A 23,966-nucleotide genomic window follows, 5' to 3' on the forward strand; every position below is an offset into this window, starting at 1 on the left:
TCCTATGGATTTGGATACTGCTTTAAAGCAAATATCTGCAGCATTAGTAAAGATGTGATCAATACATGTTGATGACTTAATTCCTGTGCTGTTTGTAACTACCCTGGTAGGTTGACTGCATGTAAGATGCTCTGTGTAACACCAACAGTCTAAGTGAAGTGGGTATGGTATCCTTTCATGTCAATGGATGTTTCACAACAAAACTACTGTAGAATGGAAAAACAGTCATATTTGTAGAACAGTACATTTCTACTTGGTTTCCAGATGACTAGGCATTAGTTTCAGTCCCTGATCCCTGAATACAAGCAGAAAGGTGTCACATTATGATGAGTCAAAAGGCACTCGCGCACATCTGAGCAATCTTTTTTGTAGGTGCATGGTAACAGTTGAACAAGATGAAGGAAAAAGGAAACTGCACACTGCTCTTGATAGTATCACTGATCTTTAATAAGCTTACGTATCGGCCTCACGGCCTTCAGAGCTTTTGTGAGTAAAAAAAAATAATTGGACGCTTATGTAGACCTAGCCCCACCCACATCCGTTCCACGCATCGAAAGAGGTTGGATGCAAAGGAAAAACAAATAATTGCTACCAAATATTACAATATGCATTTCATAAATATTTGAATAAAGTGTGTAAATAAGACGTATTAAACACGTTGACCTACCGAGCAAGTTTTCATTAATCATTGGGTACATCGTACAAAAAACATCAGAGTAATCTGTAATAGGTGCATAATTCATGTTCAAATTCATGAGTCAAAAATACCCCTTGCAATGGCCTGCACTTTAAACCACATCCTGCACCCCGAGCGAACATTCTCCAGCCACAACTTTATCCATCTTCATACACACACAATCAATTATTCTCTCTATGTGCTTTGTTTCAGGTCTTAGATTAAATCATACAACAAATTCCATTTACTAAGAATGCATGCAGGATAAGTCTGGGCTCTAAGGGATACTATTTGCGGAATGTGAAAATGTGGAAAACGTGACTGGAGCTGTTTCTTGACTACCTTAGCTATTTTTCAAATTGCTAGTGACTCCTTTTCAGGCTGGCAGAGGGTTTTAATAGCATTAAGCGACTTTTTGCAAATGACCGTGGGAGAAGCTGCTTGCACAACAGAAGTCACAGAATGTCAGACACAGGCAGAGAAGCGGAAGGGGTGAGTGACAGAAGAGGAGGGAAACCACAGTGATATGTAGACTTTTTCCGAAGAACAGAATAGCATACTGTGGGGTTTTTATAAGGTTTTTTGACATGCTTAACTAACTATAAGCTAGTAGGGCTTCTTATGCATTAAAGTTTGAATTACTGACTAAATGTTAACCTGCATTTTCCATTAGTCTCTACTCTTACCAGTGCTCTGTCTAACCATGAGGCCACAGCCTGAAATTGCAACAAATGTATCTGAGCATAAGATATGAACAGCAGTCTGAAATGTGTGTGTTAAAAAGGGCGCTGTGTGCGCTGTACTGTGTGACCGAGACTGTGCTAATCTTAGAGAGACACAGGAGGGGGGTGAATCAGGGGACTGCTGACTGTGGTGTACAATAGACAATAACAGATAAACTATACACACGAAGAACATCTGTGAGATTCTGAGTTATGCACTATAACCCAATACTATAACAAACGTGATTAGCAACTGTATTACATGTGATTGAATACTATAACAAACGTGATTAGCAACTGTATTAAATGTGATTGAATACTATAACAAACGTGATTAGCAACTGTATTACATGTGATTGAATACTATAACAAACGTGATTAGCAACTGTATTAAATGTGATTGTCAATATCCAAACTGTTGGCCTGGGAGCCTGGGTGTGTGTGCTGAAAGTAACAGTTAGCCCCAGATAAGTGTGCTGGGAAACTGTGGTTAGCCTTGAGCGAGAACAGTGGCCATTGTATACAGGTGCGAATAGCTCAGACAATATTGCAGAGCTGTCTGACCTCAGTCTTTGGGGTGAAGGAGCGTAATCTACACAGCAACAGCGTCGGGACATCACATGCGCTAAGGGGCCAGGACTGGCTTAAGGCGCCAACATCAACGATAGGCTGGGTAAGTCTAAACCACGCCCAGTCTCTACTCTGACAGGCCGGCTCGGAAGTGGGAACTATCTCTGTCATGAGTATTTATTATAATGTCTTTGTCAGTAACAAGTGTCTTCTCTGTTTTCATCCTGCGTGATGTTACAGTGAACCCGTATATACGGAAATTGCATTTGCCATTTATTACTTAGTTAATAAAAAGTACATAGCATACAATTAGTGACTCATTGTCATATTTGTCCTTATACCAGATTGAATTGACGCAACCCTAACAATACTCGGAGTTGTCCTTATGTTAGGTCCTGACCTGGTTATGCCAAATTGCTGTGGGCTACACTCATTTCGCAGACAAGATTAGCTTACAATTCCGTGGCATTATTTTAAAGTATGAAGAATACAATTGAACAAAGCTGAATAAAATAGAAAGGATACTTTCTCCAAATGATTTAAGGGACTGCGCACATGTGGTTATTCTGTGATGAGAGGATAACAAAGAAATATGTACTCCTACAGTGGGCTCCTCATACAATGGCCTGCACTTTAAACCACATCCTGCACCCCGAGCGAACATTCTCCAGCCACAACTTTATCCATCTTCATACACACACAATCAATTATTCTCTCTATGTGCTTTGTTTCAGGTCTTAGATTAAATCATACAACAAATTCCATTTACTAAGAATGCATGCAGGATAAGTCTGGGCTCTAAGGGATACTACAAAATTACTGGCACCCCTGACTGGCAATGCACAAACAATACTTAAAAATATATAATTATGGAGATAAACTCAAAATACCAACATGTGAGAAATACTGTACTTTATTAATGTTTCAATGGAACCCACCAAAAATCATACAATTATTTAATACAAAATACATTTCACCAAAATCAAGGTTTCATAATTATTGGCACTCCTCATTTACTACTTAGTGCCACCACCTCTGGCAAGGATAACAGCATGGATTCTTTTCCTGTAATGTTTGACAAGGTTAAGGAACACATTTGGAAAGCTTTTGGACCATTTCTCTATGCAGATCCTTTCAAGATCCTTCACATTCTTGGGTTTGCGCTTATCAACTGCCCTCTTCCACTCAGCCCACAGGTTTTCGATTGGATTGAGGTCTGGCGACTGAGATGGCCATGGCAGAACATTGATTTTGTTGTCACAGAACCATTTCTGTGTGGATCTTAAGGTATGTTTCGGGTCATTGTCTTGTTGGAAAGTCCACCTACGGCCAAGTCCCAGCCTTCTGGCAGAGGCAACCAGATTGTCAGCCAAAATTGCTTGATACTTGGTAGAATTCATTATGCCATCAATCTTAAGGTCAATCTTGGACCTCTGGAATTAAAACAGCCCCAAAACATCACTGACCCCCCCCCCCCCCTCCATATTTCACCGTGGATATGAGGTGCCTCTCCTTGTATGCATCTCTGTTTCGACGCCAAACATGCCAATGCTGTATCTGACCAAAAAGTTCAATTTTGGTCTCATCTGACCAGAGCACCTTCTTCCAGTCATAATTTAAATGACATTTGGTAAACTCCAAGCGCTTGCGTCTGTCTTGGGGTCAGAAAGGGCTTTCTTCTGGCAAGGGAAGGACACAGAGAAATTGATAAAATGATTGTGGGGACTGTCTTGTTAGACTTCAGTGCAGCTTTTCCATTATTGATCAGAGTCTGCTGCTGGAAAAACTAATGTGTTATGGCTTTACACCTCCTGCTATAATGTGGATAAAGAGTTACTTGTCTAACAGAACACAGAGGGTGTTCTTTAATGGAAGCCTCTCAAATATAATCCAGTTAGAACAGGGTAGCTGTTTAGGCCCCTTGCTTTTTTCAATTTTTACTAACAACATGTCACTGACTGAGTAAAGCCAAAGTGTCTATGTATGCATTTGACTCAACACTATACACGTCAGCTACTACAGCGAATGAAATCACTGCAACACTTAACAAAACACTCACTAAACACTAAAACTCAACTAAATCTTGTAATAAATAATGTGGAAATTGAGCAAGTTGAGATGACTAAACTGCTTGGAGTAACCCTAGATTGTAAACTGTCATGGTCAAAACATTTTGATGCAGTGGTAGTTAGGATGGGGAGAAGTCTGTCTATAATAAAGCGATGCTCTGCCTTAACAACACTATCAACAAGGCAGGTCCTACAGGCCCTAGTTGTCGCACCTTGACTACTGTTCAGTCGTGTTGTCAGGTGCCACAAAAAAGGAAAATTGCAATTGGCTCAGAACAGGGCAGCACGGCGGGCCCTTGGATGTACACAGAGAGCAAATATTAATAATATGCATGTCAATCTCTCCTGGCTGAAAGTGGAAGAGAGATTGACTTCATCCCTACTTTTATTTATGAGAGGTATTGAAATGTTGAATGCACCGAGCTGTATGTCTGAACTACTGGCACACAGCTCGGACACCCATGCATACCCCACAAGACATGCCACCAGAGGTCTCTTCACAGTCCCCAAGTCCAGATCAGACTATGGTGGAGTAGGAGCCTGAGGGCACACAGTGGGTTTTGAAATCTGTGAATGTATTGTAATGTTTTTAAAACTGCCTTAATTTTGCTGGACCCCAGGAAGAGTAGCTGCTGCTTTGGCAGCTAATGGGGATCCATAATAAATACAAATATGAATCTTGCTTATACTTCTGTTGGGGTTTACCCTGGGGGTCGAGTGTGGGGCTACACCAATGCCATGATTACTGTATATATGATAACCTTCGTATGGTTGCAATGCGCAATGATGGAAAAGTACTGGGTAATGGAGATGTAATGCTTTAGTTCTCAGGCTGAGAACTGTCTGCACCTGCTGATAGTCACTCAGCTTCAAGGCTGAGATGTTCCGAAAGTAGCAAAGCACCTGAGACCACACAGTTGTGGTTGATGGCTTATAGCAGAGTGACAAACCACAGTCTAGACATGTTTTTCTCATCTTAGATACTTTGTATCTTATCCAATGCAACAATGTTAAGGGATGATTGACTAATGAATTTGATGTAGGTTGTCCACACCAACTAGTATAAAGAATGTTGTCTCCAGTTTCGCCACACAGATCTTTACTATTGACTACTGAGGTATTCTGTATGAATCTCTGTCTGCAATTGCATTTTATTACTAAAGAGTTTTATACCAAGGTTCCTGTGTCATCTATCTGGAAGACTGATTGTTAAAGGAAACTTACATCACCCCATGTAAAGGACCACCCAACATTTGGCGAGCTTGCCAGGAGTGACCACTGCGTCTGGATGATCTTCATCCCACTGTGCAGCGCATCAAAGTCTGAAATTAGAAAAAGCACCGTGTGGTTGATGACTCATTTCAGTATGTAAGTGGCACCTCACTCATGGGGTTGATAATTACAGGAACAGTCGATAGCTAAATGTATGTACAAGCCCGTATACGATGTATATGTGATAAATGACCCAGAACCCCAGTTGTAATAGTTAGAAATTCCTGAGGGTCTCATGGAACCTTGTGTGAGGAACTTGGTTATAGATTAGGATGAACCAAGTCAGTACTGAGGTACTGGGTGACAAGTGATTGAAAGTGTTACACTGGATTTATGTATGTGTTCTTACCTGAGAGAGACACTGGATGTATGTATGGTGTTCTTACCTGAGAGAGACACTGGATTTATGTATGGTGTTCTTACCTGAGAGAGACACTGGATTTATGCATGGTGTTCTTACCTGAGAGAAGACACTGGATTTATGCATGGTGTTCTTACCTGAGGGAAGACACTGGATTTATGCATGGTGTTCTTACCTGAGGGAAGACACTGGATTTATGTATGGTGTTCTTACCTGAGAGAAGACACTGGATTTATGCATGGTGTTCTTACCTGAGGGAAGACACTGGATTTATGTATGGTGTTCTTACCTGAGGGAAGACACTGGATTTATGCATGGTGTTCTTACCTGAGGGAAGACACTGGATTTATGCATGGTGTTCTTACCTGAGAGAGACACTGGATGTATGCATGGTGTTCTTACCTGAGGGAAGACACTGGATTTATGCATGGTGTTCTTACCTGAGAGAGACACTGGATGTATGCATGGTGTTCTTACCTGAGAGAGACACTGGATTTATGTATGGTGTTCTTACCTGAGGGAAGACACTGGATTTATGTATGGTGTTCTTACCTGAGAGAAGACACTGGTTTTGTTTTGATATATGTGTAATTGGTGGGATTATAGATTTGGTGTGGGACAATTGTTGTATGAGTTGAGTGTATTTCATGACAGTGAATGAATATATTCTAGTCAATATCAAGAATTTCTATGTACTGAAATAAATCTTGACTGGTATAGACAAGAAGTCTTTAAGACTACTACCAGAAGGGATACATTTGCGTATTGGGAAAGACATGTTGTGAGTTTACTCTTCCATTACATCAACAAGAGAGGAGACAGGGAGACCCCCGTACTGAAGTTAAAATACAATTGAGGTTATTTACCACACATATGTGGAACCATTTACAGTAGTGTGGTTAGTGAATAAATATAGTGATACTAAAGAAGAAGGGTTAGAGAAAAAATAAGTCTGTTAGTAGAACCTAACATAGGAGGATATACCTACCTGTTTACGGGGATAGAACTGGGGTTTTCTACAGTACCATACAGATAAGTCACTCAGTCCACATTACATAGAACCTGATTAAAACAAAATCACGGGGCACCATGACAGATTCAACCAAAGGCCGGGCAGAGACAGTGGGTCCCACACCAATGAAGGCTGGGCCTGACCTCTCTGACACTGGCCTGACCTCTGACACTGGCCTGACCTCTGACACTGGCCTGACCTCTGACACTGCCCTGACCTCTGACACTGCCCTGACCTCTGACACTGCCCTGACCTCTGACACTGCCCTGACCTCTGACACTGCCCTGACCTCTGACACTGCCCTGACTGATGCTGACTTGGAGCTTTTCATTGACGGTTCTTCATATATCGATCAAACTACAGGAAAGAAACATGCAGGGTTTGGTATTGTAACAATTGATAGAGCCACTCACATACAACAACCCTTGCCAGAGACTTTCTCAGCTCAACAGGCTGAACTTTTGGCACTAACCACTGCCTGTAAAATGGGAGAAGGGAAAAGGGTTACAATTTTCTCTGATTCTGCAATATGGGTTTGTCTCTCCTGGTGTGGTGTCTGGAGGAGTAGGGGTTTTCACAATGCTTGTGGAAGTCCTATTCGTAATAGAACTATGGTTTTAGATCTCTTGGAGGCTATGATGCTGGCCTCTGCTTTGGCTATTGTGAAGGTTGCTGCTCACACTGAGGGTGAAAGATTTTGTGAGTATGGGTAACGCCATGGCAGATGAGGCTGCTAAATTGGTTGCCTCCAAGTGTCATAGCCACTCCATGTTCTTCTATGCTACTGTTGGGAAAGACACTGATGATTTGGCATCTAAACAGACTTTGGATGTTGGTTCTCATTTGGTATGGCAACAGCAGGGTTGTAAACTTGACCCAGTTTCTAAAATTTGGAGACAGACCGTGTCTGCCAGCTTATCTTATCGCCTCTGTTTGCCAAGTGGCCCATGGTATGGCCCATATGGCAATTTCTTTGGATTGGTTTTGTCCAGATTTGAGCATGTGAAACAGTTTCTGTTTCGATGTGCTACATGCATGCAATTTAACATTGCCAAAGAAACACCTCTGAAACCAGGTCATTTCCCTACATCAAGAGGACCATTTGTCCATCTTGCCATGGATTTGATAGATCTTGCAGAAAGAAAAGAAAGGAAAAGGTACTGTTTAGTCCTTATTGACAGGTTCACCAGGTGGGTGGAGGCATTTCCCACCACACACTGTGATGCTAAGACAGTAGCAAAGCTACTAGTGAGGGAGATAATTCCTAGATTTGGTGTTCCTGAGGGTTTATCTGCAGACAATGGTACACACTTAACTGGTGATGTAATGAAGCAGGTAGCCATAATGATGGGAGTGGACCAGAAGTTTGTGTCCATCTACCACCCCCAGAGTAATGGGGTTACAGAGAGAGCTAACCAATCCATTAACCAAGGGTTCGATAAGGCATGCCACTCCACCAAGAAACCTTGGGTGGATTGTTTACCACTGGTGTTAATGAAAATGTGCAGTAGTGTTAATAAAGGCCTGGGGTGTACACCACATGAAATGTTGACAGGAAGACCCATGAATGTTCCCGCACACAGACCCATGACTGACAGACAAATAGACCTCACTCTAGCTGAAGTAGAACACTTGGAGTACATGAAAGAGCTAACTACTATTGTCAGATCTCTCCACTCTCATACTAGGAAAGCTCATGAGGAGGTACCAGGTGAGGACCCTGACTACCGGCCTGTGGAGACTGGGTCAAAATCCGGGTCCACAAGAGAAAATGGAACCAGGCAAGATGGATGGTGCCATTCAAGGTAACCATGGCAACACCAACGGCGGTCAGAGTTCAGGAACGGTCCGGCTGGCACCACCTGTCCCACTGCCAGAAGGTGTTCAGCCCACAGGAGAAGATGGAGCCAGACACAGCCTGAATCAGGAGGCAGAAGGTGTTCAGCCCACAGGAGGTGAAGGAGCCAGACACAGCCTGTCCCACTGCCAGAAGGTGTTCAGCCCACAGGAGGTGAAGGAGCCAGACACAACCTGTCCCACTGCCAGAAGGTGTTCAGCCCACAGGAGATGATGGAGCCAGACACAGCCTGAAACAAGAGGCAGAAGGTGTTCAGCCCACAGGAGATGATGGAGCCAGACACAGCCTGAAACAAGAGGCAGAAGGTGTTCAGCCCACAGGAGATGATGGAGCCAGACACAGCCTGAAACAAGAGGCAGAAGGTGTTCAGCCCACAGGAGATGATGGAGCCAGACACAGCCTGAAACAAGAGGCAGAAGCAGATGTGAGTCGAGACCAAAGACTTGAAAAAGATGAAAGGCCACAAAGCCCTGAAGAACCAACTGTTTTACATGATCAGCAAGGTTATGTTGTAAATAAATAAACCCTTAGGCGGTATAAGCGAGGGAAGACGACAGCATGAGGCCGTTGGTGATTGACTGTGTTGGCTCTAGCCACACTACTTGTTTGTGTGCGTGAACAAATGGGTAAAGTTTATTCAAGACTTAGGTAGAAAAGTGTCCCCAAACGGGACTGCGGTGTTAATTTTATCTAAACCCAAATCCATGAGAGAGTTGTTTGGTTCAATGAGTAGACCAATGGCAGAGACAGATCAAGCCTGTGGAATGTTGTATTTTATGAGGAGGGCAAAAGACAAGCAGAGCCAGCGAAATTGTACCCTAGGACTCTTTTATGGACATGAGATAATTGATCAGGGTAATAAGAACATATTGAAAGGGACTGGGGGATACAAGATCTGGGGAGGGTGTTTGACAAATGGGAATCCAGAAGCTGTGGATGAAATGGGGACTGTAACCTGTGGGTTTTAGCCAGAGCATAATCCCCGGGATGACGATAATCAGAAGATAGTTAGGAAAGGCTTATGTGTACTCACCCAACGATGTATGGTTGGAGTGAAAACCTGGGGACCACTGTGGCTGAACCAATTTTAGAGAATCTGAAGGAAGAACGTGTTCCGCCATTATGTATCTGTAACAATGGCTCTTTTGCTGTGGGTGTAACAGTGCATTGTAGATTTTATGCAGGCTGAAGAAGAAGAGTGCAGGCAAAATTTTAGGACACCCTATGTGTGGGCATTTAGTGGATGTCTCATATTTAATTACTAGAGTGACCCATCTTGCTCTAAACTATGGTATGGGATCACCCTGGAGGTTTATGTGGATTTGCGGCGGTAGATGTTATCTGGTAATTCCAAAAACTGGCACGGGCTTTGTTTCCTTTGTGAAACTATCTTACCAAACCAGCAATGACTGTTAAGAGAGCAGAATAGTATGGTAGTATGGTGGCATTGGAGACATGCAATATCCCCAAACTGACATGTTAACATTTTTAAACAGTTTGGCCTAGATTCAATCCGTAGCACCAAAGATCCAGACTCTAGCGTAATTTAAATGCAATGTTCCCACGTTAGCGGAGAATGTATTCACAGTAAATGCTGCATATGACGGCTAAATCTAAAATGACCTTTAAATAATGAAAATAACGATGTAAGGTGGATCTTCCGCGGTACGGCTCGGTTCTAGTCCTTAGAGTGTGGTTGCTATGGGTGGATCAAGTTCTTTATTCAGGAGTTTTTATTTATATATGAAACCAATTCCCAATACAACTTTATAAAACACATTTTACTTCATAATCCAAAAATACAAATCATACAATTTTTTTTTAAATAATTTCTAAAGATATCACATTAGTTCCTGACTACATGTCACTGCACTTCTCTGGTGTGGCTCAGTTAGTTGAGCATTGCGCTTGCAACGCCAGGGTAGTAGTAACCACAAGGTTTCAAGGGAATAAGTAAACACAAGGTTTCAAGGGAAATTCCGGCCAGTGACACATGAGACCCAGGAAATTAACTACTTGGTCATTCCGGGTTCAACACGCAAGCCAAAGACTCCACAGTGCAATAGGCTGATGGCCCATTGTTATATTTACAAACATTCTTGACTTGCACAAGGGGAGTCATACTGGGCTGTAGACCATCGCAGTGCTGCACTTTGAACTGTTTGACGCTTCAGGGGCTTTTGCTCATTAGATTATTGCATACAGGTTTTGATTGCTCACTCTGTAATCCGGAGTGTGTCATATTTCTTCTTTGCCCAGAGCATGCGGGTCACATGTATGTCACCACGGTAACCAATGTCACTGCTCCAGCAGTACTCAGGAGACAGCACTCTACTGGGCTTATGGAGCCACAGGTACTTGTTGAGGTGACTCTCATCATGCCACAGAGCCTCCACCTGGTTCTCCTTGTCCTCCATGATGGTCTGGTAACAGGTCTCCGTCATATTTTTCACTGTCTGCCACGAGCCTCCAAACACAGCAGCATGATAGTAGAAGTCCCCAGTCTCCATGTAGGCCCTGGACCTGGGGTTGCGGTCGTAGGTGTACAGGCTCTGTGGTCGGTGGTAGTAGTAGGCGTGGAGCAGAGCCACAGAGTCTCCCAGAGCCTCTGAGCCGAACCGACCCACAAACACCTGGTCCACGTCAAAGCAGAAGACGTAGCGGCTGTATCGGCGAATCTGTGACTCAATGGCGTCTGCAATGGCCCTCATACGCATCATGGAGATGTCCTGCCAGCGAGAGTGTCTCTGCACCCTCACAACTTTCAGGCTCCGCCCAGGACCGAGCTGGATGTTTGGTACCCTCTCGGGAACATCCGTAAACACATAGTATGTCACAGGTAAAGCCACCATAAAGTGACGCTCAGCGGACAAAAGGAAAGCCTCCAGGTAGGCATCTAGATACCTTGGGATGGGAAGGAGTAAAACCTCAAGTTTAAGAATAGCATCTCCAAATATGCTGCTTACAGTAAGTGACAGAAGTGTTTCATAAGAATTAATAAGTTGCTCGAAAAAAATTGGTCACCGAAAAGAAAAACCGACCTGCCCACAGCGAATACAGTGAGAGAGACAGAGGAATGGTTCCTCCTGTGCTCCTGGTCGTAATGATCTGGGTCAAACATCCCATCCCAGATCACAGGGGCTCCCCAGTCAGTGCAGGTCTGAACATCACCTCTGGACCTGGTAGGAACAGAGAGCCCAGCTAGCACATAATGTTTCTTAGAGCTTGGTGAGAGCGTGGTTGACCTATGGCTATTTTGCATACATTGGGAATGTTCTCAAATAGTTAAGAGAATGTTTAGAAACAAGCTTATTGTGTGGGAACTACAATACTTCAGCACAACGTTTCCTACAGTTGTACTTATTGTTCTATTTAAAGTCATGTTCTCCTATTGTTCTGAGAACGTTCAGAAACAACGTTCTTCTGTGGGCATTTTAGTATTCAGCATTATATTTTCTGAAGGTTTTTTACTAGGTTCTATTTTAAGCCATGTTCTCAGAACATTGAGAACTTTCCATAAAAACAACAAAACATTAGTAACGTTCAAAGTATGTTCTAAGAATGTTAAAAATATACATTCCGTTCTGTGTCAAAACTCTATCCTCGATCTTGTTAAATGTTTCAGATGTGTTTTCCACGCCCACTAATTGGTCACACCTGATCTTAATGTGTGCTTGTTTCCTTTGAAATTGGGTCTGTTTGAATAGACTAAAATGAACAGCTTTGTATGAGTAAAAAAACAAAAACATGTCACACCATCTCCATCCAGGTGGCACAGTGGACTAATTCCATGGAACAGAAGATCATAGGTTTGAATCTCAAAATGGTTTGAATCCACAAAAATCATGATTGCATGATTAATGCCTAAGCAAAAACTTTTTATATATGTTTAAAGGAAGATTTTCACAAACCTCCAAATGACCTTCACATTTCATTCAAAACATTTAGAGAATGTTCTCAATGTTATTTAATTACCTTCAAATAACCTATAATTTCAGTTCTCAGAACGTTAATAAAACCTCCCAGGTAAACTTTCAGGGAACCACAGTAAAATGATCAGAACCTCTCTGCAACCTAAATATGCAGACGACACAACAGTAGTGGGTTTGATTACCAACAATGACAAGACAGCCTACAGGGAGGAGGTGAGGGCACTCGGACAACCTCTCACTCAACATCAACAAAACAAAGGAGATGATCGTGGACTTCAGGAAACAGCAGAGGGAGCACCCCCCCATCCACATCGACGGGACAGTAGTGGAAAAGGTGGAAAGTTTGAAGTTCCTCGGCGTACACGTCAGACAAACTGAAATGGTCCATTCACACAGACAGTGTGGTGAAGAAGGCGCAACAGTGCCTCTTCAACCTCAGGAGGCTGAAGAAATTTGGCTTGGCACCTAAAACTTTTACAGATGCACAATCAAGAGCCTCCTGGTCAGGCTGTATCGCCGCCTGGTACGGCAACTGCACCACCAACTGCAGGGCTCTCCAGAGGGTGGTGCGTTCTTCCCACGCATCATCGTGGGGAAAACTACCTGCCCTCCAGGACACCTAAAGCACCCAATGTCACAGGATAGTCAAAAAGATCATCAAGGATAACAACCACCCGAGCCACTGCCTGTTCACCTCACGATCATCAAGAAGGCGAGGTCAGTACAGGTGCATCAAAGCTGGGACCGAGAGACTGAAAAACAGCTTCTATCTCAAGGCCAACAGTAGGCAGCTTCCACACGGTTATGTAACCCTGCACCTTAGAGACTGCTGTCCCATATACATAAACTTGAAATCACTGGCCACTTCAATAATGGAACACTCGTCACTTAAATAATGTTTACATATTTTTGCTTTACTCATCTCATATGTACAGTTGAAGTCGGAATTTTACATACACCTTAGCTAAATACATTTTAATCCAAGTAAAAATTCCCTGTCTTAGGTCAGTTAGGATCACCACTTTATTTTAAGAATGTGAAATGTCAGAATAATAGTAGAGAGAATTATATATTTCAGCTTTTATTTCTTTCATTACATTCCCAGTGGGTCAGAAGTTTACATACACTTAATTAGTATTTGGTAGCGTTGCCTTTAAATTGTTTAACGTGGGTCAAACAGTTTGGGTAGCCTTCCACAAGTTTCCCACAAGAAGTTGGTGGTGAATTTTGGCCCATTCCTCCTGACAGAGCTGGTGTAACAGTCAGGTTTGTGGGCCTCCTTGCTCGCACATACTTTTTCAGTTCTGCTCACAAATTTTCTATGGGATTGAGGTCAGGGCTTTGTGTTGGCCACTCCAATACCTTGACATTGCTGTCCTTAAGCCATTTTGCCACAACTTTGGAAGTATGCTTGGGATCATTGTCCATTTGGAAGACCCATTTGTGACCAACCTTTAACTTCCTGACTGATGTCTTAAATTGTTGCTCCAATAGACCACAATTTTCATTCCTCATGACGCCATCTATTTTCTGAAGCGCACCAGTCCTAACTGCAGCAAAGCACCCTCACAACATGATGCTGCCACCCCCATGCTTCACGGTTGGGATGGTGTTCTTCGGCTTGCAAGCCTCCCCCTTTTTCCTCCAAACATAACAGTTGTCATTATGGCCAAACAGTTCTATTTTTGTTTCATCAGACCAGACGACATTTCTCCAAAAAGTATGATCATTGTCCATATGTGCAGTTGCAAACCATAGTCTGGCTTTTTTATGGTGGTTTTGGAGCAGTGGCTTCTTCCTTGCTGAGCGGCCTTTCAGGTTGTTGATACAGGACTCGTTTTACTGTAGATATAGATACTTTTCTACCCGTTTCCTCCAGAATCTTCACAAGGTCCTTTGATGTTGTTCTGGGATTGATTTGTACTTTTCACACCAAAGTACGTTCATCTCTAGGAGACAGAATACGTCTCCTTCCTGAGCCGTATGACGGCTGCGTGGTCCCATGGTGTTTATACTTGCGTACTATTGTTTGTACGGATGAACGTGGTACCTTCAGGCGTTTGGAAAATGCTCCCAAGGATGAACCAGACTTGTGGAGGTCTAGGCTGATTTTTATTTATTTTCCCATGATGTCAAGCACTGAGGCACTGAGTTTGAATGTAGGCTTTGAAATACATCCACAGGTACACCTCCAATTGACTCAAATGATGTCAGTCTATCAGAAGCTTCTAAAGCCGACAAACAGCTTGGAAAATTCCAAAAAATTAAAAGGCACAGTCAACTTAGTGTATGTAAACTTCTGACCCACTGGAATTGTGATACTGTGAATTATAAGTGAAATAATCTGTCTGTAAACAATTGTTGAAAAAATGTATTGTGTCATGCACAAAGTTGATGTCCTAACCGACTTGTCAAAACTATACAGTAGTTTGTTAACAAGAAATGTGTGGAGTGGTTGAAAAACTAGATTTAATGACTCCAACCTATCTGTATGCCCAGACGGCATCCACAGCCGATTCCTCAGAGCATGCGCAGACTAGCAGGCTGGTGTGTTTAAGGACATATTCAATCAATCCTTATCCCAGTCTGCTGTTCCCACATGCTTCAAGAGGGCCACCATTGTTCCTGTTCCCAAGAAAGCGAAGGTAACTGAGCTAAACGACTATCGCCCCGTAGCACTCACTTCCGTCATCATGAAGTGCTTTGAGAGACTAGTCAAGGACCATATCACCTCCATCCTACCTGACAACCTAGACCCACTCCAATTTGCTTACCGCCCCAATAGATCCACAGAATCGCAATCACACTGCACACTACCCAAACCCATCTGAACAAGAGGAATACCTATGTAAGAATGCTGTTCATCGACTACAGCTCAGCATTTAACATCATAATACCCTCCAAACTCATCATTAAGCTTGAGACCCTGGGTCTCGACCCCGCTCTGTGCAACTGGGTCCTGGACCTCCTGACGGGCCACCCACAGGTGGTGAGGGTAGGTAACATCTCCACCCCGCTGATCCTCAACACTGGGGCCCCACAAGGGTGCGTTCTCAGCCCTCTCCTGTACTCCCTGTTCACCCATGACTGCGTGGCCATGCACGCCTCCAACTCAATCATCAAGTTTGCAGACGACACTACAGTGTAGGCTTGATTACCAACAACGACGAGACGGCCTACAGGGAGGAGGTGAGGGCACTCGGAGTGTGGTGTGAGGATAATAACCTCACACTCAATGTCAACAAAACAAAGGAGATGATTGTGGACTTCAGGAAACAGCAGAGGGAGCAGCCCCCTATCCACATCAACGGGACAGTAGTGGAGAAGGTGGAAAGTTTTAAGATCCTCGGCGTACACATCACGGACAAACTGAAATGGTACACCCACACAGACAGTGTGGTGAAGAAGGCGCAGCAGCGCCTCAGCAACCTCAGGAGGCTGAAGAAATTCGGCTTGTCACCAAAAACACTCACAAATTTTTACAGATGCACAATCGAGAGTATCCTGTAGGGCTGTATCACCGCCTGGTACAGGCAACTGCGCCGCCCATAACCGTAAGGCTCTCCAGAGGTTAGTGAGGTCTGCACAACGCATCACTGGGGGCAAACTACCTGCCCTCCAGGACACCTACACCACCCGATGTCACAGGAAGGCCATAAAGATCATCAAGGACAACAACCACCCGAGCCACTGCCTGTTCACCCCGCTATCATCCAGAAGGCGAGGTCAGTACAGGTGCATCAAAGCGGGGACCATCAGACTGTTAAACAGCCATCACTAACATTGAGTGGCTGCTGCCAACATACTGACTTATCTCTAGCCACTTCAATAATGAAAAAATGTGTGTAATAAATATATCACTAGCCACTTTAAACAATGCCACTTTATATAATGTTTACATACCTTACATTACTCATCTCATATGTATATACTGTACTCTATACCATCTACCGCATCTTGCCTATGCCGTTCGGCCATCGCTCATTCATATATTTTTATGTACATTTTCTTATTCATTCCTTTACACTTGTGTGTGTATAAAGGTAGTTGTGATATTGGTAGGTTAGATTACTTGTTAGATATTACTGCATGGTCGGAACTAGAAGCACAAGCATTTTGCTACACTTGCATTAACATCTTCTAACCATGTGTATGTGACAAATAAAATTTGATTTGATGTAAACTTCCGACTTCTACTGTATATACTGTATCCTACTATATTTAGTCAATGCCACTCCGACATAGCTTATACTAATATTTATATATTCCTGAATTCCATTAGTTTACTTTTAGGTTGGGACACAAGCATTTCGCTACACCCGCAATAACATCTGCTAAACATGTATAAGTCACAAATAACATTTTGATTTGATAATTTTCCTGGGAGGTTAAGTTAATGCTCTGAGAACGGAAATGTTATGCTATTTGGAAGTTTGTCCTTAACTTTCACTGAGGCACTACATCGCAGTGCTTGAGGCGTCTCTACAAACCCGGGCTCGATCCAAGGCTGTGTCACAACCAGACGTGATCGGGAGTCCCATAGAGTGGCGCACAATTGGCCCAGCGTTGTTAGGGTCAGGGTTAGGGAAGGGTTTGGCCGGGGGACCCTTTATTTGGCTCATCGCGCTCTAGCGATTCTATTTCCTATATGAGGATTCTAGAAAATTGCAATGAAAATCTGTTGCCAATTGGATGGAAACCTAGCTACTGCTAGCTAATTTTGGGTTCACTTTTTTGAACTCCAAGCACAGATAAGACTTCTCATATTTTTTTTACTATTTGGTCTTTGGACCAATCACATCAGATATTTTTCAGAGCTAATCTAATTGGTGAAAATACCAATTAGTTAAAAAAAAATGTTTTAAACAATAAGAATTGGGGTTCTTGTGTAAACGCAGCCTGAGAAATGTATTTATTTAGACATTAAACATGTATGTATTTTTTTGTGACACAGCATCAGTGAGATTTAAACCTATAATCTTCTGTTCTCTATCCATGGAATTAGTCCACTGTGGCACCAGGATGAACATACCAATTACATTTTTATGCATATAAAGCTGTTCATTTTAGTTTATTCAAACAGACCCCATTTCAAAGAAAACAAGAACTCATTAACATCAGGTGGGGCCAATTAGTGGGAGCGGCCAACACACCTAAACACACACACTTAACAAGATAGCGCAGGGGTATTCAACTCTTACCCTACGAGGTCCGGCGCTTGCTGACACCTGGTGTCCCAGGTCTAAATCAATCCCTGGTTGGAGGGGATTCATGAAAAAAAGGAACTGGCTTTGAGGTCCAGAGTTGAGTTTGAGGGAGATAGAGGATAGGGAGTGTTTTGGTGATGCTGAGAACGGAATGTATAAGTTTTAAATACAATTCTTAGAACGTTCTCTGACAGTTAATATAGTTTTCATGGGATGTTTTCTTCATGTTCTCAAAAAATTGGTAACATGACTTTAAAAATGGAAACCTATAGGAAAATGTATGCTGAAGTACTGAAATTCCTACAGAAGAATGTTGTTAATGATCATTTTCTGAAGAATTTGAGAAAATTCCCAATGTCAGTTGGAGATAAGGTGGCTGCAACGAGATATGCAGCTCCATTGAGGCAACCTCCATTTTGATTTAGTCAATTTTCTTAACGATTGGTTGATCCCTCCTGATGACCAAGAGGGATCAGCAAATGAAGTTGGAAGTCCTGCTCAGTTGACTACATTAAAATGGTGGAAGCCCTCAATGTCAATGCCCAGTCTAATATGGCATTTTGGTCACTAGAGACCTCTATCATGCTCTATGGAACCTCATAGAAGGAAGTATTTGTGGTGAAGAACTGCGGTGAGCTTTGCCACATACTTTTACCAATAAAAAATCCATTAAAACAATCTTTAGATTTCTTTGTCAGACTCCAACACAATATAAATAAAAGTAATGGCATGCTCTGAACATGATTGATATAAAAACAAAATGTCCTACCAAAGGTCTAGGGAAACATCTATACTATTCCCCAGCTTCAGCTTCTCTCCAGGGGCTAGATGACATCGGTTCATGGGGATTAAGCCCTCCAAGTACCTACAACACAACAACATGCTGGGTCAACTTACACAACTCTTTCTGTTTCTATGTTAAATGTATGGATAGTTTCAAGTGACTGAATTCATATAGAACAGCCCTATGGTCCTTCTCCCTAAACTTATGCTGCACAACACGAAGCTAACAATTGGCATAGGGGAACTGAATGATTCAACTGAAATGTGTCTCACATTTAACCCACCCCTCTGAAACACTGAATCATGGTGCTTTCATTTGGAAAATACACACCTTATTGATGTAGGTATGAAGTAGGCTATGAAGAGCAGCACAGAGGCACATCCTGCACATGTTAATACACGCTTTGCCTTGTGCAATACTCTGTGGGATAATAGACAAAAACATTACGTCAAAAGGTGCGATAGGAAGTCAATGCAAACACTGTAAATCATTGACCCCAACCTTGTGAACGTTTAATTTATTGTCATCAATGTTATTAGTTAATTGGTTATGAGAGGGACTTTATTTAAAATATATATATAAAATAAACCTCATGACACATGTTTGTTAACATTTAGGCCTAATATATGAGTTTGGATTAGCATGGTTCCAGTCAAGGTGTTTTTTTTTTTAATACCCCAAAATGAAGTATAAATAAATCAATATAAATAACTGGTCATTTCCTTTATGTTAAAATTAGTCTATTAACATTGATGACATTGCTTCATCACAGAAGCCATACCTCATTTCCAGGCACGCACTTTTTTTCCAAAGTCTGTTTCAGATGGTGAAACGAATATGCTGAGGGAATTAAATATACATTGTTAAGGTGAAAACCAAACGAATGTTATTCTGACAATGATGTACAGCTCATCATACAGATAATTATTTCCTTGAATTTAGGGTAATAAAATGTACTTCATTGAATAGCCTAAATGTATCATACATCTGTGATTCTAAAGTAGCCTAAATACAGTAGGGTAATATTAAATACAATGCAATGGACTGCAAACTGTCTTTAAGGCACTAATATCATGAACATATAAATTAGACAGCGTTTACACAAATTCAAAACAGCAACAATGTCATCATGTGTAGGTGGAAATGTTGTCGCCTACCTGCTTTGCTTGTTAGAACACCTAGCTGGTTGACGCGTCTATAAAACACTTAATCTCAACAGAAGTAGTTTCCTGTATTTTGCGAGGAGGGAATGATTTACACCCAAAACATGGAAGGAGAGAATCAACCCAACACCACCATCTGATCATGCGTCGGTTTGTTGAGAACTCATTTTACCTGTTAGCGTTTTTCGTCATTAATCTTGTTCTGGGGGCAGCTCTGCAGAGTGGTCACTATCCGACACAGCCACAAAGTCATAAAATCACATTTTAAACTTAACCACAATGCTAACCCTAATATGTAATTAAATTACATTTTGTTTTCATGAACAATATAGCCAACTTTGACCTTGTAGCGGGCCAATCAAAAGTGGATAGCGCTCAGTTCTGCCTCCAGGACAAGACTCATGACAATAAACGTTGATTTGCGAGATTGCCTTTCGAGGTTATGACGCTATATAACAGAGCAGAAAAGGAAAATAAACAACAACATGCAAAACCCGACTGTGAGATATAAAAATACCAAATCGCAGTGGTGAACATCACCAGGTGTGTATCATAGACCAATTTCAAATGCTTAATGTCATCCAAAGGTAATACAATGGTCTTATACCAGTCCGTTTGGGGCATGAAAAGGCATTTGGGAATATTTTCATGCAGGTGTATGAGGTGACCACACCTTACTGCAGTTAAAACTTTCCACAGGTAACTGAAAAGTATGGTATCATAGGCCTATTTGAAATAAGTGTGTTTGCCAAGGAACAACAGTTGATAACAAGAGCCTCTACAGGTTTTGAACTTTAATCAAATCAAAGCACATTATATTTGTCACATGCAGATGGTTAGCAGATGTTAATGCGAGTGTAGCAAAATGCTTCTATTCTGGCAGTGCAGTAATATCTAACAATTCCCCAACTACCTAATACACACACATCTAAAGGGGTGAATGATAATATGTACATGTAAGTATTTGGATGAGCGATGGCCAAGCGGCATAGGCAAGGTGCAATAGATGGTTTAACATACAGTGAATAAACATGTTATATGAGTAATGTAAGATATGTAAACATTATTAAAGTGGCATTATTTAGAGTGCATTGTGTAAAGTGACTAGTGATCCATTTATTGAAGTGGCCAGTGATTTGAGTCTCAATGTAGGCAGCAGCCTCTCTGAGTTAGTGATTGCAGTTCAGCAGTCTGATGGCCTTGAGATAGAAGCTGTTTTTCAGTCACTCTGTCCCAGCTTTGATGCACCTGTACTGACCTTTCTGGATGGTAGCGGTTTTAACAGGCAGTGGCTCGGGTGGTTGATGTCCTTGATAATCTTTTTGGCCTTCCTGTGACATCGGGTGCTGTAGGTGTCATGGAGGGCAGGTAGTTTGGAGAGCCTTGCGGTTGAGGGCGGTGCAGTTGCCGTACCAGTCTGTGATACAGCCCGACAGGATGCTCTCGATTGTGCATCTGTAGAAAGTTTGCTAAATTTCTTCAGGCTCCTGAGGTTGAAGAGGCACCGTTGCGCCTTCCCTCACCACACTGTCTGTGTGAGGGGACCATTTCAGTTTGTCTGTGATGTGTTCCCCGAGGAACTTCAAACTTTCCATCTTCTCCACTGCTGTCCCTTCAATGTGGATAGGGGGGGTTGCTCCCTCTGCTGTTTCCTGAAGTCCACAATCATCTCCTTTTCTTTGTTGACATTGAGTGAGAGGTTGTTTTCCTGACACCACACTCCGAGTACCCTCACCTCCTCCCTGTAGGCTGTCTCGTCATTGTTGGTAATCAAGCCCACTACTGTTGTGTTGTCTGCAAACTTGATGATTGAATTGGATGCGTGCATGGCCACGCAGTCGTGGGTGAACAGGGATTACAGGAGGGGGCTGAGCACGCACCCTTGTGGGGCCCCAGTGTTGAGGGTCAGCGATGTGGAGATGTTGTTTCATACCTTCACCACCTGGGGGTGGCCCGTCAGAAAGTTCAGGACCCAATTACACAGGGTGGGGTTGAGACCCAGGGCCTCCAGCTTGATGATGAGCTTGGAGGGTGTTGAATGCTGAGCTTTAGTTAATGAACAGCATTCTTACATAGGTATTCCTTTTGTCCAGATGGGATAGGGCAGTGTGAGGGCGATTTATACATTATTATGTAAGGACCTATTGGCCAATAAAAATAATCCAAAATTATTGGAACACTTTCATACTTTTTGCTCATTCTTACACAGTCCATTATCTCTTAGTCTTGACTGTGTGTAATTCAGCCAATGTAACCTTGCATATGGTACCACAATTTTAAAAATTATTATTTATTTAACTAGGGAAGTCATTGCAGGACAAAGGAATTTATTGTTGTAATAATAGCCAGACCTATATAATAATTTACTATAGAAAAGGGGTTAACGGTTAATATAGTTTACAGTATATTATTCCATGCTATAAAATCAAAATGCATAAGAGACGCATCAATATGGGACAAATACAATGTGATGATACAATTACAATAAAGTTAAGGCTTAAATGCGTTTTACAAATAACAAAATGTTAATCATTAATATTTAGACATGAGAGCAAAAGGATTACAAGAAACAAGGAGGTATTTCTGTACATAAAGATATCTACACATATTTCATGTGGACACCCAAAACAGGAATTTACTAATTTTCTATGTATACATTAAAGAGCATATAATATCCTGCAGGACATAGCTGCAAAATAAATGTAAAAAATTATCACTCAGAAAATTCGTTCCATGTAATTTCAGCAAGACATGACACCCACCATTTCAGATTGTTTTGAAATTGTTTCTCTAGTTAGAAACCGATACGATTGGCATTCTTGAAGCATTATTTTGTTGATTTAATTTAATCTCAGAGAAATTAAGCCAATTGATGGCATCCAAATTGGCCATTTTAATTTCAGTAAATATAGTACCCAACATTACATTTGGACCAAATGTCTTCCTACCAATGAGTAAGACATGAGGAATAAAGAATCTAAAGTCACCCACAAACACCTCATGCCAATCCCACCCCAACAAACAGTATCAGTTCTTTATTTGACAAGTAGTATGAAGCTGTGACAATGTCATTTATTCTCTGTGAATGTTAGTGAAATGTTAGAGAAATTAGTGATGGAAGTCGCTTGCATTATTTACATTAAAGAAATGTAAAAGTAACAGGTTTTGACTAAACAAATTAGTTTGTCCTTCCTATACTCTTAATCTGTGTCCAGGAAACAGCTTATTGTGTTGTTCATTACCTTCAAAAATATATGGATTAGTTACTGTTAGACCATTTCTGGTGGACAATCAAATTATTAGGCTACAGCAGTTCTAATGGTTTCAATGTTATGGTCTTCAAAGTCCCAAACACAAACTGTGTATTGTGTTGCAATTGGTGTTGGTTGTGTTGAGTTTAATGGTAAATGTCACAATACATACAGAGCTGTTTCCTGATAATGTTATTGAAAAACATGACTGCCATGCAATTCATTATATTATTAGGGTTGTCACAACATTTTAGTCTCTAGCCCATTTCTCCATCAAAGATTTGGACTTGTAGGAAAAGTCTTCATATAAAAATTGCATAAGGATAGACCTCTCAGAGAGTGGCCACTTGTTGGACTATTCAAGGAGAGTTTGGTTGAAGCATTAGGTTGCTAGGAGAAGGACAAACTGAATTGCTTTCATGGAGGAATTTATTTTCATAAAATCTATTGGTTAAGAACCTAAAGTTGCAAAGGAAATGTTGTGATCTATTTAATAAACACAAGAGACAAGCAAAATGGATGTGTGTGGCAGTATAGCAAGAACAGCGGCATCTATTCGTCAAAACATGGTACTTTCACACTACTTTATAGTAAATAATGTGACTTCAATTACACATTTCTCTGAGCAGGGAGGAAAAAACATAACCAGATTCACAAGGTATACATTACATAGTATGGAGAAGCAATACTCCAAGCCACAGCTTCATACTACTGTCAAACAAAGAAAAATTATACTGGTTGTTGGGGTGGGATTGACATGGGGTGTTTGGGATCTGTGGAAGGCTTTATACCAATTTGGGGGGGATTCCTCATGTTTTACTCATTGGTAGGAAGAAGTGTGGTCCAAATTGGATGTTGGGTACAATATTTATTGAATATTATCTGAATCCTACAAATTAAAATGACCAGTTGGAGTGCAATCAATTAGCTACATTTCTCAGAGATTAAGTGATATTTAAACAAAATAATGTTTCAGGAATGATAATCCTCTCTGTTTCTGTAATTAGTAACAATCTCAGATGGTCGGTGTCGAATCCTCTCTTGTGCTTTTTGAGGTGCAACAACACAGTAGATAGTGAGGAGGCAGCA

At 41.7% G+C, this 23,966-nt stretch overlaps 1 protein-coding gene across 3 annotated transcripts in view; it reads right to left on the reverse strand.

Annotated features, from left to right (window-relative positions):
- Positions 1 to 2,865: 2,865 nt before the first annotated feature.
- Positions 2,866 to 23,966, reverse strand: part of LOC139555248 (alpha-1,3-galactosyltransferase 2-like) — a 41,970-nt gene continuing 20,869 nt past the window's right edge. The window contains exons 1-8 of one of the 3 annotated variants that reach the window (XM_071368902.1): positions 19,799 to 19,929; positions 19,621 to 19,692; positions 19,245 to 19,303; positions 18,794 to 18,883; positions 18,449 to 18,544; positions 11,582 to 11,719; positions 5,262 to 11,444; positions 2,866 to 3,647 (exon numbers count right to left, since the gene is read on the reverse strand). In XM_071368902.1, coding sequence (XP_071225003.1) covers positions 10,757 to 11,444; positions 11,582 to 11,719; positions 18,449 to 18,544; positions 18,794 to 18,883; positions 19,245 to 19,249 — 1,017 coding nt within the window. In that variant the 5' untranslated portion in view covers positions 19,250 to 19,303; positions 19,621 to 19,692; positions 19,799 to 19,929 and the 3' untranslated portion in view covers positions 2,866 to 3,647; positions 5,262 to 10,756. The other 2 variants (XM_071368892.1, XM_071368911.1) reach the window with 2 other exon arrangements.

Source organism: Salvelinus alpinus, chromosome 2 (genome assembly GCF_045679555.1).
Source record: "Salvelinus alpinus chromosome 2, SLU_Salpinus.1, whole genome shotgun sequence".
NCBI lineage: Eukaryota > Metazoa > Chordata > Actinopteri > Salmoniformes > Salmonidae > Salvelinus > Salvelinus alpinus.